Here is a 20,201-nt window from a genome sequence, read left to right as displayed (position 1 = left end):
TGCTCGATCCTCACGGCTCACAAAAGCAATTTTTACCATTTAAATGTGTATTACATTTTATCAACCAGTAGTAATTGGAAGGGAGAGTAAAAATCACCTTTTTCCACCGAGATGAGCAAATTATAACGAACATAGTGCATTTAATAGAATTCAGACATTTCAAGTGGTTTCCGAAAGATTTCGAACAATACAACAAAACAACAACAACATGCATTTTAAAGGCCATTTTCCCTGCTAGAGCGGGGGTTAGCCTTGCGGTCCCCATGACAATCTTCTCCATTTTGCCCTATTTTCTGCATCTCTCCTTGTTAACCCCCTTGCCCGCATTTCTTCTTCCACCATCTTTAGCCAAGTCTTTCTCGGTCTTCCCCGTCTTCTACTTCCTTCTACATTCATTTCCATCACTCTTCTCAACCAGTCACTTTCATCCTTCCTCAACACATGACCAAACCATCTCAACCTGTTCCTCTTCACAGCATCAATCACAGGCTCTATTCCCATCATCTTTCGCAATTCATCATTTGTCTTCCTCTCTCTCAACGATACTCCGCACATCCGTCGAACCATTCGCATTTCCACCCTTTCCAACCTTCGTTGCTGCTCTACGTTCATTACCCATGTCTCGCTCCCATAAATCATAACACTTCTCACACATGCAGCATACACCTTTCCCTTCAGCTTCAACGACACTCCCCTCATCATCAGCACGCCACTCAATTCCCGAAACTTCTTCCATGCACATCTCACTCGAGCAACCGTTGCCGAGTCTGATCCACCTTCTCCATTCAGCATGTCTCCGAGGTAGCAAAATGTTTTCACACCTTCCAGCTTCACACCGTCTCCAAGATCCAACTCAACATTTCCTCCATCTGCAGCTCCCTCTGTGCACACCTTACATTTGAATGTAGCTGCCACACTGGTTAATGACCCTCTCAGACCACTACATTTTTGATGAACCCACTCAGCGCACATTGTACACTGAATGGAGTTCACTCCGACACCCTTCCTACACACAGCACAGGGCCACTTCCCAGTTCTTTCCACCTCACCACATGCTTTACCACTTGCCATCACCTTCGTCTTTCCGATATTCACCTTCAGACCTTTTATCTCCATACATTCCTTCCACGTGTTCATCTTTTCCTTCAGTCCATCCATACTTTCGGCAATCAACACCAGATCATCTGCATACAACAACTCCCACGGTAAACCCTCCTTTACGTTCTGAGCCAGCACCTCCATCACAGCTACAAATAGTAGTGGACTTAGTACCGACCCCTGATGCACTCCCACCTACACCTCAAACTCACCACTGTTCCCGTCCTTCGTCCTTACAGCTGTGCGCGCTCTTTTGTACATTGCCATCACTACTCTGATCAACCATTCCTCCACTCCTAACTTCCTCAATGCCCATGTCAATACTTTGCGTGGAACCCGATCGAATGCTTTCACCAGATCAACAAACCCAATAAACAACTTCTTCCTCTTCTCCATGTACTTCTCCTGCAACTCCTGCAACCTGCAACTCATGTCCAGTTTGAGATCACGGCGAGGTCACGTCTTTTCGAAGCTGCTCCATGCGCTCACGCTTTCGAAGCTAAGTGATCTATCACAATCGTGTTTTTGTCGAGACTGTATCTATCTTTCGGTGTGTGTACCTATAGCGTATCTTTTGGAAAATTTTCGGTGCTAATTTTTCGTACATGTATACACAATCGTCGGTTAATGGTATCGAGTATTCTGCGGCCTAGTACTCGTAGGCTTAGACTACCGTACCGTCTCCGACCTTGTGGTTTGTTTTTCTCTCAGCGATTCGTCGAATGCGCTGAAATTATTTTCGTTCTCTGTTTCGTACCAGTCGTTCACCCCGTACCTCCTTGTTTAATATCTGTACTCACAAAAAAAAAAAAAAAAAAACCCCCAATAAATATTTCCTTCCCAGGTCTTATTCGTTTATTTGTTGTTCTTTTTGTTCGTTCGTTCTTCGTTCGCGATCACGCGGTTAGAAATGTATAATCTCTCCCCTGAACAACTATTTTCTCTCATATATTATAACACCCTTTTCTTCTTTTCCTACAAAAGGATGCTTTCGTCTTGCTCACCAAATCTATTCATTCCAAAAAATATATATAATACCATCTCTTACAGTTCCTCCTTTCTACATTCCCTAAACTATCCAGAACTCCATCCCTCCTCCAGTGTCCTCAAACGTATTTTTGACTCGAAGGTCTCAAACTCATTTTGCAAAAAATGTTCGTTTCCCATGAATCATACACTTTTCAAAATCCAATCTCACCCCTCCCCTCCAAATCCTCCCCATCACCCATCCCTTTCAAATCTCCCCCCTTGCCCCTTCCCTCCCCTCCCTCCTAAACTCCTCCCACACCCCTCCCCTCCGAGACTCTCCCTCGCTCCTCCCCTCCTAGACTCCCCTCTCACCCCTCCTCCTCAAAGCATCCTCCCTGCTTCTTCCTCCTTCCAACTTTCACCTTCATCTCCCCAAACCTTCTGCCTTGCTCTTCCCCCTCCTCAAATAACACCTCACTGTGCCTCACCCAATCTCCATCAAACCTTTTGTCCGCCCCATTCTTCCCTTTCTCCAAGCTATTCTGAAATCTCTGACACACCTTCAACAGCTCTCCCTACCTCTTCCTCCTCTTCCACATCTTACCCTACCCCACCCTCCCCCTGTTCTGGACCCGATGCTCCCCCTTCCTCTTCATTAACGGTATGGACCTCAAACATCCGGGGCCTTCGCTCAAACTTGACTGACCTCTCCATACAGGTTGCTTCTGACAAACCAGATGTGATCTGCTTAACAGAAACTTTCCTCCTTCATGATGTCTCTGATGCCTTGGTATCTCTCCCAGGTTACTCCCTCCTCCGGTATGATAGACCTGAGCCTCGTCCTGGAGGTGGGGATGCTATCTTTATAAAAAACTCTCTTCCTCACTCGCCCTCCACTGCCCTCTCTCCACCTCACCCCCAGGAATACCTTTGGCTACGGCTTCCCCTTCGCTCCCACCTTTTGTTCATATGTGTGTTGTACCGTCCACCAATCAGCGATGACTCCATCTACATCTCACTGTCTGATAATATGGACCAACTTCTATCTACCCATCCCAACTCTCTCTTCCTCATATGTGGTGATTTCAATTGTCACCATTCCAGTTGGCTGGGTGTGGGTACCTCTCTCACCAGCCATGGCTCTTCAGCAAAGGACTTCTGCGACTCACTGGGACTGACACAATCTGTCAATTTCCCGACCCGGATCTCAGTCAACGGAGCATCTTCTCTTCTGGATTTGGTTATGACAAACTTCCCTGAAAATGTCTGCTGCTCTTCTTCTGCTCCAATCGGCTCATCTGATCATGTGCTTGTCAAAGTGGACATCTCTCTGACCATTCTCAGAGAGCCTCCTCAGCGTCGACGAGTCTGGCATTTCACTCAGGCCAACTGGCACGGTCTTCAAGCAGCCATCAATCATCTGGACTGGTCTCCCATCTCTACCGCCTCTGACATCAACTCATCCTGGGAATTCTTTCAAAGTAAATTGCTCTCTCTCATGCACAGATTTATACCATCTCGTCTTCAGTTGTCATACCCTTCCTCCCGTCCATGGTACACGGAATCTTGTGGTGAGGCTGTTGCCCTGAAACAACTTGCTTTCGTCTCCTGGAAAACAAATCCAATGGAAGGAAATCTCATTTCCTTTCACAAAGCCCGAAACAAGTGTGTGTCCACCCTCAGGAGAGCCAGGAAACAATATCTCACCATTCTCAAGACCGAACTCTCTTATCTGTCTCCCTCTTCCAAATCCTGGTGGCGTCTGGTCAAATCTGTTTCTGGTGTTTGTTCCCCCTCCATCCCCTCCCTCACCTCAAACGGCTTAACGGCTGACTCCGCACGTGAAAAAGCTGAATGCCTCAACTCTGTGTTTGCCTCTAAATCTTGTGTCCCAAACCCATCCCTCTCTGTACCCACCGTACTCAGTCGTACCCAGCTGCTCCTGGACTCTGTGTCCTTTCCTCCTGACAAGGTGGAAAAGTTTCTGTCAACCCTCGACTCTGATTCTGCAACTGGTCCTGACGGCATCAGCCCACGGGTCCTAAAATCATGTTCTTCTGCTCTTTCACTCCCTCTTTCTGTTCTCTTCACCCTCTCTTTTGCTCAAGGTCATCTGCCATCTGCTTGGAAATCAGCCAACATCACCGCTTTGCACAAAAAAGGTGCAAAAACAGATCCCAGCAACTACAGACCAATCAGCCTTCTCCCAATTATCAGCAAAGTCATGGAATCCATCATTGCTTCAGATATTAAATCTTTCCTCTTCTCCAATGGCTTGATCTCTGATCATCAATTTGGTTTCAGACCTGGTCACTCTACTCTGGACATGCTGCTTCTGCTTTCTCAACAATGGATGGAGGTCCTCAACGCCAAACAGGAAATTAGAGCTGTCTCCCTTGACATTTCACGTGCCTTCGATACGGTCTGGCACCCTGCTCTGCTCTCCAAACTCTCCTCCTTTGGTATCCATGGAAATCTCCACGCATGGCTGGCGGACTTCCTCTCTGGTCGTAGTCAACGTGTGGCCCTGAATGGGTTTCTCTCATCTCCTCTTCCTGTTCAGGCTGGAGTTCCCCAAGGTAGTGTTCTGGGCCCTGTGCTTTTTCTGGTCTTCATCAATGATCTCTCTGACTCTCTTGAAAATCCTCTCTATCTCTTTGCTGACGACTCTACTCTCTGTCGCTCCATTCCTCATCCCTCAGATCGGCAGTCTGCAGCCTCCTCACTCTCTGCAGACCTGGACAAAATCACAGACTGGTCAAACAAGTGGAACATGTCTTTCAATCCTGACAAATCTCACACTCTTACAATGTCTCTCCGAAAGGACCGACTGGACAACCCTCCCATCTACTTTCTCAACAATCCTCTCCAAGAAGTTCTGTCGCTCAAGCTTTTGGGTCTCACTATCTGCCATGATCTTTCTTGGGAAAACCACATTTCCAAGCTGGCCTCCAAAGCCAGTCGCCGACTGGGCATCCTCCGTCGTGCGAAGTCCTTCCTTGGCACACCTGAGCTCCTCACCACATACAAGGCTTTCATCTGCAGCTCAATGGAATACTGTTCCCCCCTCTGGGCTGGTGCTCCTGCCTCACACCTTGCTCGGCTTCACGCTGTTGAGGCCAAAGCTTTCAGAATCATTGGAATCTCCTGCGATGTAGTCAACGCCGAGGGCCTTTCACTCACTCACCGCAGGCAGGTTGGTGGTCTTTCTGTCTTCTACCGACTCCTCTCCGGCCTTGCTCCCCCAGCTCTCTCTGTGCTCTGTCCCCCCAATATTCCTTCAGGTCGCACAAGATCTGCCTTCAACCCTCTTATGGTTAAACTGCCAAAGTCTGGGCTCTCTGCTCACCTTCACTCTTTCATTCCCCTTTTCTCCCGCCTCTGGAACAAACTCCCCCACTCCCTTCAATCCCACTCCTCCCTCCAGGTCTTTAAAACAGCTGTTCACCACCATCTCTTATCGTCCCCCATCGAAAACCTTGATCTTTTCTACCCCCGGTAATTCACCCCAGAGTCCTTGCAGTGTTCATATGTTTTAATCCTCTCCCACCTCCCCCCAAGTCCTCCCGATGTCCCTGCTCTCAAATGTTGTGTTTGTGTCCTTCCCCCTCTTCCCCCTCTCTTTTGTGTCCTTCCCCCTCTCTCCCCATCTTGTCTGCCGCTCCCCTTGTTTTTTGTGTTTTGTGTGTCGGTTTGTCTTTTTGTGTGATTAATGTTAGCTCTTTCACGAGCCTCGATCTTGTATACAAAAAAACAAAAAAACAAAAAAAAAAACTGCCTCACAATGAAAAGCGCGGCTGTCGTTCCTCTTCCTGGCATAAATCCAAACTGCATTTCGTCGATCTTCACTTTCTTCCTTATCCTCCTCTCCAACACCCTTTTCAATACCTTCATTCCATGCTCCAATAACTTTATCGCTCGGTACGAGCCACACTCCAGAGGGTCACCTTTCCCCTTGTATAGAGGGACGAGGGTACTCAGTTCCTAATACACTGGAATGCGGCCTTCTTTCACCACCAGCTTACAGATCTCTGTCATTCTCTTCACACCCCAACTTCCTGCTGCCTTCAACATATCTCCCACAACTCCCGTCGGCCCTCCCGCTTTTCTACCCTTCATTGCTTTTATCGCTTCCTCAACTTCCTTCTCAGTTATCTTCTCTGCTGGTCCTAAAACTGGGTTACTCTCTATGTTGCCATCCCATTCATTCTCTGTAGTCAACAGCATTTCCATATATCTTTTCCATCTTCCTTCAATTCCATCTGGGTCGACAACGATTTGTCCCACTTCATCCTTCAAGCAGCTCAACCCCATCACATCACACCTCTCTTTCACTATCTGCTTTGCAATCCTGAATACCGCTCTCTGACCCTCTTCCGAGGGTCAGAATTTCGAACAATGATGTAAAAATATTTGAAGTTTTATTGAAAAAAAAAAACCCCACCTTTAGAGGCCATTTTTCTCCACAGAGCAGGGGTTTGCCTTTTTCGGGCACCGTGGTCCCCTTTTTGAAGCAATGTTTTATGGCCGGATGCCCTTCCTGCCGCCAACCCTGTTAGTCGCCTCTTGCGTCACATAGGGAATTACCAGTGAACTGGTACTCAATTTGCCGACCTCGGAAGGATGACAGGCTGAGTCAACCCCCCTGACGTTAATTCAGCGATCGACCGGGATTCGAACCCAGGATCGTAAGATCCCGAGCCAGCACCCTAACCACTAAGCCAACACCAGGCCCCAGGCAAGCATTCTGTGAAGTTTTATTTTGAAATAAAAATAAAATCCTCATTACCATTCAGCCTATCAAGGAGATAAGATGATAAACTTTATCCTTTATCAAAACACATCCCTCAAGTACATCATTAATGATTACAGGGCAGTCAAGTCATTTATTTGAAATTGTTCCCAGAAGCAATCGAGTGAGAAATTGAAGGAACGAACTTTCATTTGGCACCTAGTGATAAACGTGAACCTGTCTTAAGAAAGAGGTGCTTAATGTTTGGCCCTATTCTGGAAAGAGATACACGAAGTTCCTGATCCAGGCTCTTTAGGCATGACCTCTTGTTATTCAGATAAATGTCAATGTTGAGAAGCTCACTTCACAACGGTATGTTGTTGAAAGCGGTAGCAATACATCAATGGCACGATCAGAGTTGGTTGGACGCTCTTTTTCCAACTGCAGCCAAAAATCCTCATGAAATTTAGAATACAACAGTAGCTTTAAATTAATAAAACACGCTGATGTTCTTTAGTTTCCTCTATTTACGAAAGCACTACGGCATATTTGGGACTTTTTCATGGCACACCGGTTGTGAAGCATTGCTCTAGACTCCAGAGCACTGAACTTCTGCGCATCCAATGGATGTTTCTTGATGGAGAGAGACTGCTTTCTGAGAAAAACCGATAAAAATTGCAAATAAAGAGAAGCCAAATCTGTATGATTTGGGTATCACAACATTGACATCCTCAAGATCTGGTTGATTAGAAACTTCCCCATCTTTGCTTAAGCAAAGCTGACTTATTCCAGGAAAGACACTACAATCTGGTCATGTGACCAGATTCTCAGCTCTGATTGGTGTACGTTTGTGGGGATTTACATACGGACAGACAAACACTGTTCTAAACGGCATTGCCCTACGGGCTACGCAGTAAAAAAATTGTGTGCCAGTGGATGCCACTTGCTTCCTTGAGGTGATGCGCTAATTAACTAATTTTTCTCAGGTATGTCACTTGCTTCCTTTTGTGAAAGTTGGGCAGAATTATTGGGGACAACTATTCAAATAAAGACTCCATCAAAGCAGGAGAATGAACAGGACGAAGTGTCCCATTAACGCAGGAAATTCCAAATACTACAGCAAGCATGCCTTTACCGAGGCAACAAATCAAGATGCTCTCCGATGTCAGAAATAAGATTGGAATTGCAAGTTATTTTTTGTGACTGGACTGAACAGTATATGAATAAACTTCCTGATGGATGTTCTGTTTATCTTGCTGGAGGCTTTCTTCACCACCGATGAGCAGCACTTGTCGCAGCTGGACATCATGAAGAAGTCCCAGTCCCTGCACTTGAGTCCGACCATGAGGCAGATTCTAGAATGTTCTTACATATAAACTATAAGGCATGCCACCTATTCACTTCATGTGAAACGTATTCTAGTTTGGAGTACAGATACTGATATTACAGTAATGTGTCCCATGTACTGTATACTTCCGGGCCTTGAAGAAATGTTTCTTATAACTGTAACTGCCAAAAATACCGATATATTTCAATCCATACAATTTTCGAAGATATTGATCAAATATATATCATAACAACGACCACCTGCAGAGGCTATTCTTGTGTTCACAAGTGTCTGCAAAACTGCATGCCAGACTATGCGATACAAGTACAAATGGGAAGGCTCGTTGTCCTCATCTGACTGTGATTGTGAATCCCTATCGTGTTGTAACAGGGAATTAGACACTTACGATTCTTCTGATACTGATGACAATGAGTCGACATTGTGTGTTTCTTCGTTTGGTACTCATTACATGTATTTCAGGATTTGTGTGTCTATCAGATGTATGCTTCCTTGAGTTTGAGGAAAATCACCACAATTTTGTGGGACATACGTATTGTATGGTACGTAAAGATGGTATTTGAACTTTATATGAGGGTACGTGTAAGGTTTTGTGAAGAAATGCGCACATGTGTATGTCATGTTTGATTTCTGACCGCTGTGAAACCATGTATGTATTTGTGAAACCAGCCAGTTGCCCATGCCCGGTAGGGATGGAGATGGCAAAAATGTAAATGGCGTCTTCTGTCATTGAGCCGGCAACCTGGGAGCAACAATTCACATTTATTTCCACATCTGATGCAATTTAAATGCTCTAATGGTGGCAAAGGTGCTCCATTCGAAACTGTTTGTTCATTATATATAGCTTTTTGATGCCGAGTGTCCGTAATAAAAATTACTATTGGTGTCAGTCAGTGACCAATTGCAAATTACTTCTTGGATAAGTATGAATTTCCTGCATGTTATTTGTGTTCTTTTTACCTCCGCCACCGAAGGTGGATGGAGGTTATGTTTTCACCCCTGTCTGTTTGTCTGTCTGTGAACAAGATATCTCAAAAAGTTGTGGACGGATTCGGACGAAATTTGGCAGAGTGCTCGAGTATGTGACAAGGGCGGAATGATTCGATTTTGGTGAAGATCCGGATTCGGATCGGGAAACTAGAATTTTTAAAGTGATTCTTCACTATTGGGAGATGGGGCCAAAACCGACATATAGCAGGATATCTCAAAAAGTTATGGATGGATTTGGACGAAACTTGGTGGACAGGTTGCGTGTGACAAGGACTTATCGATTCGATTTTGGTGAAGATCTAAATATGGATTCGGATATGCGAATTATTTAATTTTCAAGTGATTCTTCACTATTGAGAGATTGTGCGAAAAGCGATATATAACATGATATTTTAAAAAGTTATGGACGAGTTATAACTGAAGTTGGTGGAAGAGTTGGTTAGGTGACAAGAACAAGCCGATTTGATTTTGGTTCAGGTCCGAATCCAGATCCGGCCTATTGGTGGGATACAAAATATAAACTGTTCAGCCAAGCGGAGTTATGCGCTCTACCGAGTTATATCTGTGATGTCGCGTAAATGCAGGGCGGGCATCGTGTTCTCAATTCTGTCTAGATTGTTGGCTTTTGGACCTGCCATTTATCTAACTTTAAGTGCAGTTTTAATGTCTACCAACTGATTTATGGTTATTTTGTAGAAACAATTTCTAGGAATCATTAAAAAGGTTACCGATGGCTTGTTATAGAGTCAAGTCTCTCTCAGTTTTTTTTACAAATAAACACGTATTTCTTGAGCAATTGTATGGTCTATGGGGCATATGTATGTAATGTTGAATTATAAAGTATGTGACCGCTTCTACATCCACCCTTGGGATTACCTACTGATATGTACCTAAGACATGGTAATATTGAAAATTTCTGGGTTGTGCAAACCCCTCAAATAAGGAAATGGGGCCCAGACTAATGAGCATGAAGTCAAAATTTCCGAGTGAATGATAAATCTATACAAGTATGAAGGAAAATCCAATTCTCACAGAACATTATGTTGAATTTGCCCTGTTCCTCTTGCCATATTACCTCCATCAGGAATTGGACCGCACATTGCCCATTCGGACGCCCTACTTTATGCAAAGCTCTTGTGATACGTCTGTCCTTGATGGTAACTTGCGGGTGACTTGGCTAGGTCATGCATCGACACTAGTTGAGCTGGATGGTACCATGATCCTCACTGACCCTATGTTCAGCAAACGGGCATCTCCATCACTGTGGTTTGGTCCTTCCCGTTACCGTGATGCACCTTGCGATGTGGATCAGCTTCCAGAGAATGTGCGTGCTGTGGTTATAAGTCACAACCATTACGACCACCTGGATTACAACACGGTTATTAATCTCAACCAGCGCTTTGGAGATGCGTTGCATTGGTGTGTATTTGTGGTGCCTCGGACACTAAAACTAAAACTGATGATCCTCACCACAATTTATATTGTAAAAATTGGCGTTTGATAATTTTACAACAAAAATGGATTTGTTTACATTATATAGAACCCCCTCTTCAATGCACTCTCTCCTCCCTATCCCCCACCCTCTTCCACAAAGAAATGTTAATGAAACATGATCAACAAGCGATTTGGCACTTGTCTCATTGCTAAAACTTTGTGAAAAGCGTGTTGATTGTTGTGGAAAAACTTGTCTGCGGAAATGGACTTGTGTACCCCTGCGAGTTGTGTTGCTGCAGTAGTGCACTTGCTTATTTGGCCATTGCTAATGATGCACTACTTTGCTTCAAGCTTTGACAAAAAGTAAATTTGACGACTTGTTGAGTCATTGTGCCCCCTTGTGTTTGTATGAAGGTTCGTGCCATTGGGGTTGGCTTCCTGGATGCGAGCCTCTGGCTGCAAGACGGTGACCGAACTTGATTGGTGGCAAGAGGAATTGTTACCTGGAACTTCAGTGTCTTTGGCCGCTACACCTTGCCAACACTGGTCCAGGAGGACTATCTCCGATGAAAACCGCACCTTGTGGGCAAGCTGGTGCCTCCTGGGTCCTAAGCACAGGGTCTTTTTTGCCGGAGACACCGGGTACTGCTCGGGCTTTCAGCAAATTGGCCATCGGTATGGCCCCTTTGATATCGCCTTGATCCCAATTGGAGCCTATGCCCCACGGTAATCTTGACCACCGTGTCATCTAAATGTTTGTCCACCCTTTTATGGCCTGCAGCAGAAACACTTCCTGTAAGAAGTTTCAGATGTTTTTCATTGATGTATAGAGCACTGATGCAGAGGTTCTATTAATCCATTTCATGACAATATCAAACATACGTTCTAACACGTGTCCCAGTCTTCAAATTAAAGCCAGAAAGACCAATTGGTAGATTTCCACTTCTTATCTTTACATTAGTTATTTCCCTTTAATATTCTTCCTGATGGCACAAAGATCATACTAAACAAGGTGTGCAAATTGAATGACAATGTTTGTTTTTCACTTTCACATGAAATATTTGTTATTTTATTTCCGCCTTTGTGGGACATTTAAATTATTTTCTGTTACATTTTCTTCCTTTCCCACTGGCATGTCTATGTAAGTGTTAAAAGTGCTTCTCTCACCCTTTATCCCCTTCGCTGCAGATGGTTCTTGAAATTCCAACATGTGAACCCAGAAGAAGCAGTTCATGTCCACCAGGATGTGTTGGCCAGACACTCACTGGGAATTCATTGGGGAACCTTTCCATTGTCAGATGAGGTGGGCTCCCATGGTGCTGCATGCATCTTATGAAAGTCGTGATCTTCTAGTGCTATAAACTCTTCCCTATTGGGTGTTGGGTTATATACCGGTACAGGAGGCGTCAACCTATTAAGCCATGGTCCCATAGAGCCTGCGTTGGTATACGATGGTAGGATCGTGGAGCATCGTGGAGCCCATCCTGCGTCGACGTACGATTTTGTGGCCATCGTAGGTTGGAAAATCATCTTTTGAAATGTTCAAAAGATGGTCTACGATGGTCCACGATCCTCCAATCGTAAACCATCGTACGACCGTCGTACGACGTATGACGTCGTACGACAATCCTGTACGACAACGTATGACAAGGATGATCCTGCGTCCTCGTGTGTCCTCGTAGCTACTTTAGGGGTAGCTACTTTGGGGGTATATAAACCCCAGCCATCAGCCATCACTTCATCATCATCAGTTCATGCCGACTTGTTCAGAGTGATCGTGGGCCATCGTCTGTTTGGGCCATCGGAGCCCATCGTATACCAACGCAGGCTCTATGGGACCGTGGCTTTACATAGTGGTGACAGCACCCTAAGTTTGGATTATATGCAGAAAGCCTTTCCTTTAAAGACAGATCAAAACCTCTAAGTCTTAAGATATCTGTCTGCACAATATTATCTAAGAGGTATTTGCTCTTTTTTATGATTCCCAAGCTGTCCGAGCTTACTACTACTGTTTTGTCCTTTAGCAAACCCAATTAATCACACATTTTTGTGGGATTAGATGAGGGGAACGTTTGGCCCAAGTTTTTCCTGAACCCGCTAGACAGGTCTAATGTACAAATGGAGCTGACTTGGGCAGGAATTTGTAATTTGTTCTGGGTCCCGGTGATAACTTCCTTATTCTTTGGAAAAACTTTGGGATGTTTAACGTCCAGCAACTAATGTGAGCAGCTGTGTCCCCAAGTTACCATCCATTTGATGGACGGGGCACGTTGTGATTCAGTAACAAGGAAAGGTTTTCTGGCAGAACACATGCATCCTAGGGAAGAGTGGGGGGTGGGGCGAGGAGATGAGAGGACAAGGAGGAGTAAAACCAAATAGAGCTGATGAACAAAAACTGCAGTGCGACCAACCTGCCTACAGTGAGTAGGAAGCAGACCCTGAGGCAGTTTCCTGAAGCCAGATTCCAATGACACAGAGGACATTGGGTTGACCAGATGGCCTTGAGGTACGCACACTTGCCTGGGCTTGAATCCCGACCAAGCTACAAGCTGTCATCCAGGTGCTATTGAGGCAGGGTGATTTATCAATGTGTGTGCCATCCTCAGATGGACATTAAATGGGTCGCCCATCTGCCAGCATTAGTTGGTGGAGGTTAAAGATCCCATGGTGTCCATCGTGAAGAGTAGGCGAGCTATTGCCAGCACCATGACCAATTCCAAATTCCTGCCCTAACCAGCAGAGGGCATCCCATCAGCGGCACGGCCACGCCCTCAGCCAATGATCTTCTCGACACCCTAAACACAGAAGCCCGCATTGTTACAGTATCCATAAGTAAAGTGACAAGTGAGTAGTGGACAACCAGTAATTTTATCTGGGTCTCTCGTGCCACTTCTGTGTGCATTCATTCTTACATTACGTCTCCACATTTTCATCTTCCATCTGCTTGGAAGTCAGCCAATATCACTACATTGCAAAATCATAAAAAGGTACAATATCACTACATAAAAAGGTGCAAAAACTGATCCCCATAACTACAGACCAATTGGCTTACTTCTAATCATGAGCGAGGTCATGGAATCCATCATGGTAGTTTATATGAAATCATTTATTTTCTCCAACAGCCTCATCTGAGATCATCAATTCAGATTCAGACCAGCTCACTCCACCTTGGCGACACTGCTTTTATTCTCCCAACAATGCATGGAGACCCTCAATGTCAGATGTGAGATCAAGGCCATCTCTCTGAGCATATCTCCAGCTTTCAATACAGTCTGGAGTCCCACCCTGCTCTCCAATCTGTCTGCCTATGGCATCCAAGGCCAACTCCACTCTCGGATTACTGACTTCCTCCACCCTCGTAGCCAACGTGTGGCTCTCAACAGAACCCTTTATTCTCCTCCCCCTGTCAAGGCTGGAGTGTCCCAAGGCAGTGTTCTAGGCCCTATCCAATTCCTAATCTTCATCAATGATCTCTCTGTAGACATGTGGTCTCTCTGACCACATCTCTCTGTAGATCTCTCTGTAGAATGATCTCTCTCTCTCTGTAGATCAATGTAGACAGTGTGGTGAGTGTGACTAGAGTGAGTGATAGGTTGATGATGGTGAAAATGATGATTGGAAAGCTCTTGGTGAACGTCATCTCGGGATATGCTCCGCAGGTTAGTCGGAGCGATGAAGACAAGGACAAGTTCTGGTGTGCAATAGAGAAGCTGATGGAAAATGTGAAATATGAGGAAGTTGTTGTGGTAGGAGGAGACCTAAATGGACATGTGGGAAGGAGTATGGACGGTTTTGAGGGAGTTCATGGGGGTCACTGATATGGTGTGAGAAATGGAGAAGGTGAAAGGATTTTGGAGTTTGCTGATGGAGCTGATTTGTTGATTTGTAATACTCAGTTCCAAAAAGAGGATAATAAGCTTGTTAGATACACGTCAGGTGGGTCGACGACAACCGTTGCCGACCTGATGGTGCGTAGGCGAGATAGGGGGCACCTCCGGGACACAAAGGTGATCCCGGGGGAGGAGGCTGTTTCACAGCACCACTTGGTTGTCTGCGACATAAGGGTGAAAGGTGCGAGGAGAGCTCGGCGGGTGAAGTACCAACCGAGAATGAAGGTGTGGAGGTTGAAAGAGGTGACAGTAAGGGAGGCATTAAAAGAGAGGCTGGATAGGGTAGAGGATGATGTGGTTGAGCTTGAAAGTGGTTGGATGTCAATGAAATATAGTCTGTTGGGAGCCGTTGGTGAGGTATGTGGATGGACAAAAGGACCACCGAGGCACTCGGAAACATGGTGGTGGGATGATGAAGTTGGAAAGAGGATTGACGAGAAGAGGAAGAAGTTCAAGGAGTGGCAGAAGGCGAAGGGTACGGGGACAGAAAAAGCAGAGCATGAAAGTTATAAGGCAGCCAAGAAGGCTGCAAAGAAAGAGGTAGCAAAGGCGCAGGAGGCATGTAGGAAAATGTTCGGAGAACGCTTGGATTCGGAAGAGGGTCAGAGAGCGGTATTCAGGATTGCAAAGCAGATAGCGAAAGAGAGGTGTGATGTGATGGGGGTGAGTTGCTTGAAGGATGAAGTGGGACAAATCGTTGTGGACCCAGATGGAATTAAAGGAAGATGGAAGAGATATATGGAAATGCTGTTGAATCACCGCTTTGCACAAAAAAGGTGCAAAAACAGATCCTAGCAACTACAGACCAATCAGCCTTCTCCCAATTATCAGCAAAGTCATGGAATCCATCATTGCTTCGGATATGAAATCTTTCATCTTCTCCAATGGCTTGATCTCTCATCATCAATTTGGTTTCAGACCAGGTCACTCTACTCTGGACATGCTGCTTCTGCTGTCTCAACAATGGATGGAGGTCCTCAATGCCAAATAGGAAATTCGAGCTGTCTCCCTCGACATATCACGTGCCTTCGATACGGTCTGGCACCCCGCTCTGCTCACCAAACCCTCCTCCTTTGGTATCCATGGAAATCTCCACGCATGGCTGGCGGACTTCCTCTCTAGTCGTAGTCAACGTGTGGCCCTGAATGGGTATCTTTCATCTCCTCTTCCTGTTCAGGCTGGAGTTCCCCAAGGCAGTGTTCTGGGCCCTGTGCTTTTTCTGGTCTTCATCAATGATCTCTCTGACTCTCTTGAAAATCCTCTCTATCTCTTTGCTGATGACTCCACTCTCTGCCGCTCCATTCCTCATCCCTCAGATCGGCAGTCCGCAGCCTCCTCACTCTCTGCAGACCTGGACAAAATCACAGACTGGGCAAACAAGTGGAACATGTCTTTCAATCCTGACAAATCTCACACTCTTACGATGTCTCCGAAAAGACCGACTGGACAACCCTCCCATCTACTTTCTGAATAATCCTCTCCAAGAAGTTCTGTCACTCAAGCTGTTGGGTCTCACTATCTGCCATGATCTTTCCTGGGAAAACCACATTTCCAAGCTGGCCTCCAAAGCCAGTCGCCGACTGGGCATCCTCCGTCATGCGAAGTCCTTCCTTGGCACACCTGAGCTCCTCACCACATACAAGGCTTTCATCCGCAGCTCAATGGAGTACTGCTCTCCCCTCTGGGCTGGTGCTCCTGCCTCACACCGAGCTCGTCTTCACGCTGTTGAAACCAAAGCGTTCAAAATCATTGGAATCTCCCGCGATGACGCTATCTCCGAGGGCCTTTCGCTTAATCACCGCAGGCAGGTTGGTTGTCTTTCCATCTTCTACCGACTCCTCTCCGGCCTTGCTCCCCCAGCTCTCTCTGGGCTCTGTCCCCCAAATATTCCTGCAGGTCGCACAAGATCTGCCTGCAACCCTCTTATGGTTAAACTGCCAAAATCAAGACTCTGCTCACCTTCACTCCTTCATTCCTCTTTTCTCCTGCCTCTGGAACAAACTCCCTCACTCTCTTCAATCCCACTCCTCCCTCCAGGTCTTTAAAACGGCTGTTCACCACCATCTCTTATCTTCCCCAATCCAAAACCTTGATATTTTCTACCCCTGCTAATTTCACCCCAAATCCACTTTTTTGAGGTGACTTGTGACTTCTTTCCTGGAAGTCCTTGGTGTCCTTGCGTTTTATACCTATCCTGCCTCCCCCCAGTCCCCCTCCCTCCAAAAACATCTCCCGATGTCCCTGCTCTCAAATGTTGTGTTTGTGTGCTTCCTCCCCTTCTCTCCCCATCTTGTCGACCGCTCCCCTTTTTATATACTTTGTTTGCTTGTTTGTTTGATTTGTTTGTTTGATAAATGTTAGCTCTTTCACGAGCCTCGACTCTGTATACAAAAAAAATAAAAAAAATAAAAAATGCAGAGAATGAATGGGATGGCAACAGAGAGAGTAACCCAGTTTTAGGACCGGCAGAGAAGATAACTGAGAAGGAAGTTGAGGAAGCGATGTAAGCAATGAAGAGTAGAAAAGCGGGAGGGCCGACGGGAGTTGTGGGAGATATGTTGAAGGCAGCAGGAAGTTGGGGTGTGAAGAGAATGACATAGATCTGTAATCTGGTGGTGAAAGAAGGCCGCATTCCAGTGGATTGGGAACCGAGTACCCTCGTCCCTCTATACAAGGGGAAAGGTGACCCTCTGGAGTGTGGCTCGTACCGAGCGATAAAGTTATTGGAGCATGGAATGAAGGTATTGGAAAGGGTGTTGGAGAGGAGGATAAGGAAGAAAGTGAAGATTGACGAAATGCGGTTTGGATTCATGCAAGGAAGAGGAACGACAGACGTGCTTTTTATTGTAAGGCAGTTGCAGGAGAAGTACATGGAGAAGAGGAAGAAGTTGTTTCTTGTGTTTGTTGATCTGGAGAAAGCATTCGATAGTGTTCCAGGCAAAGTAGTGATATGGGTATTGAGGAAGTTAGGAGTGGAGGAATGGTTGATCAGAGTAGTGATGCCAATGTACAAAAGAGCTTGCACAGCTGTAAGGTCGAGGGACGGGAACAGTGGTGAGTTTGAGGTGAAGGTGGGAGTGCATCAGGGGTCGGTACTAAGTCCACTACTATTTGTAGCTGTGATGGAGGTGCTGGCTCAGAACGTAAAGGAGGGTTTACCATGGGAGTTGTTGTATGCAGATGATCTGGTGTTGATTGCAGAAAGTATGGATGGACTGAAGGAAAAGATGAACAAGTGGAAGGAATGTATGGAGACAAAAGGTCTGAAGGTGAATATCGGAAAGACAAAGGTAATGGCAAGTGGTGAAGCATGTGGTGAGGTGGAACTGGGAAGTGGCTGTGTGCTGTGTGCAGGAAGGGTGTCGGAGTGAACTCCATTCAATGTACAATGTGCGCTGAGTGGGTTCATCAAAAATGTAGTGGTCTGAGAGGGTCATTAACCAGTGTGGCAGCTACATTCAAATGTAAGGTGTGCACAGAGGGAGCTGCAGATGGAGGAAATGTTGAGTTGGATTTTGGAAACGGCATGAAGCTGGAAGGTGTGAAAACATTTTGCTACCTCAGAGACGTGCTGAATGGAGAAGGTGGATCAGACTCGGCAACGGTTGCTAGAGTGAGATGTGCATGGAAGAAGTTTCGGGAACTGAGTGGCGTGCTGATGAGGAGGGGAGTGTCGTTGAAGCTGAAGGGAAAGGTGTATGCTGCATGTGTGAGAAGTGTTATGATTTATGGGAGCGAGACATGGGTAATGAACGTGGAGCAGCAACGAAGGCTGGAAAGGGTGGAAATGCGAATGGTTCGGTAGATGTGTGGAGTATCGTTGAGAGAGGAAGACAAATGATGAATTGCGAAAGATGAAGGGAATAGAGCCTGTGATGGATGCTGTGAAGAGGAACAGGTTGAGATGGTTTGGTCATGCGTTGAGGAAGGATGAAAGTGACTGGTTGAGAAGAGTGATGGAAATGAATGCAGAAGGAAGTAGAGGACGGGGAAGACCGAGAAAGACTTGGCTAAAGATGGTGGAAGAAGAAATGCGGGCAAGGGGGTTAACAAGGAGAGATGCAGAAAATAGGGCAAAATGGAGAAGATTGTCATGGGGACCGCAAAGCTAACCCCCGCTCTCGCAGGGAAAATGGCCTTAAAATGCATGTTGTTGTGTTTGTATCAATGATCTCTCTGATTCTGGGAAATGCTCTTTATCTCTTTGCTGAAGACTCCACCCTATGCTGTGACATCCCTCATCCTTCTGACAGACAGAAGCAGCCTCTTCCCTCTCCTCAGATGTTCAAAAAAATCACAAACTGGTCAAACACTTGGAATAAGTCTTTCAATCCTGAGAAAACGCACACACTCACTTCCTCTTCGAAAGGACTATACCGCAAACCCTCACATCTACTTTCTCAACAACCCTGTCAAAGACGTTCAGTCACTCAAAATCTTGGATCTCACTCTCAGCCATGATCTCTCTTGGGCAAGCCATATTTCAAAGCTGGCCTCCAAAGCCAGTCGCCGACTGGGCATCTTCCGTCGTGCGAAGTCCTTTCTGGGAACTTCTGAGCTCCTATCCACCTACAAGGCTTTCATCTGCATATTGATAGAGTACTGCTCTCCCCTCTGGGTTGACACCTCTGCTTCAAACCTTGCTTAGCTTGACTCCGTGGAAACCAAGGCCTTCAAGATGAATGGAATCTCTTGCGGTGAAACTAATTCCAAGGGCCGATAACTTTGCCATCAAGGATAGGTTGGTTGTCTATCTGTCTTCTTCCGCCTCCTTTCTGGTATTGCAGCTCTAAATTCTTCATGCTTTGTCCCCCCAGGTATCTGCAGGACGTGTGCGGTAAACCAGCAAACCCCCTCTAGTGATCCTGCCAAAATCCAGAACCACTGCGCTCATGCACCCATTTGTTCCTCTTTTTTTTTACTGCCTGTGGAACCATCTTCCATACTTTATTCAATCTCATTCTTCCCTCCAGGTATTCAAGACAGCTGTTCACCACCATCTCAAATCATCACCCTTCCAAAACCATGATATTTTCTGCACCCATTAAACCACCTCCACCTCTCCCAAATTTTGCTTATGTATCCGTCTCCTCCACCTCTTGCGTTCTCCTCTACCCCTCACCGTTATCTGGATCCCTTGTTTGCCTGTCTCTGTGTATTTTCTCCCTTGGTCCTGCTGTTGCCATTTCCCCCTTCTCCTTTTGCTGTTTTTTTGTTATGTTATGTCCTGATACATTCTGTGTTCTAGCTCTTCAATGAGGCTTTACTATATAGAAAAAAAGTGACATTTCAGAAACAGGATGAGGGTTGGAGGGGGGCAAATTATATGCTACCACATTATAGCAGTAGATGGGATTGAAAAGAGTATGATATATATATATATATATATATATATATATATATATATATATATATATATATATATATATATATATATATATATTGTTGCGGATCCGGGCGTCGGCGATCCCCTTACCAAGGAGCGGTTAGTCCCCTTGTCTTTTAAGCTGGCCGTTCCCCCCAGTCCTGGAAGTTACAACGCTCCTCCGCGGTCGAGATTGTCGAGGGTGATTGGTCAAGATGGATTCCCAAATACCTGCGTGCCAATCCCTCCGCGAAGCAGGGAAATAACTCCCGCTCGAACCACGGACAGGTGGAAATGGCCGAGCGGTTTAGCAATCCGCGATTCGAGCCGTTAGCAAAAAAGACTAACCCGATTCTGAGCAGTTCTAATCGTGCCACG

At 45.8% G+C, this 20,201-nt stretch overlaps 1 protein-coding gene across 9 annotated transcripts in view; it reads left to right on the top strand.

Moving 5' to 3' along the window:
* The window catches only part of NAPEPLD (N-acyl phosphatidylethanolamine phospholipase D), a 64,598-nt gene that overhangs the window by 7,894 nt on the left and 36,503 nt on the right, over nt 1-20,201 (top strand). For all 9 annotated transcript variants that reach the window (XM_068130472.2, XM_078786547.1, XM_078786542.1 and 6 more), the window contains 3 exons: nt 10,219-10,553; nt 10,983-11,294; nt 11,757-11,871. In XM_068130472.2, the coding sequence (XP_067986573.2) occupies nt 10,219-10,553; nt 10,983-11,294; nt 11,757-11,871 (762 nt within the window). The remainder of the gene's footprint in view (nt 1-10,218; nt 10,554-10,982; nt 11,295-11,756; nt 11,872-20,201) is intronic.

This window comes from Myxine glutinosa, chromosome 11 (genome assembly GCF_964187855.1).
Source record: "Myxine glutinosa chromosome 11, kmMyxGlut1.1, whole genome shotgun sequence".
NCBI classification, from domain to species: domain Eukaryota; kingdom Metazoa; phylum Chordata; class Myxini; order Myxiniformes; family Myxinidae; genus Myxine; species Myxine glutinosa.
The sequence above is the reverse complement of the archived record's forward strand: the minus strand, read 5'-3'. Positions and strand labels throughout refer to the sequence as shown.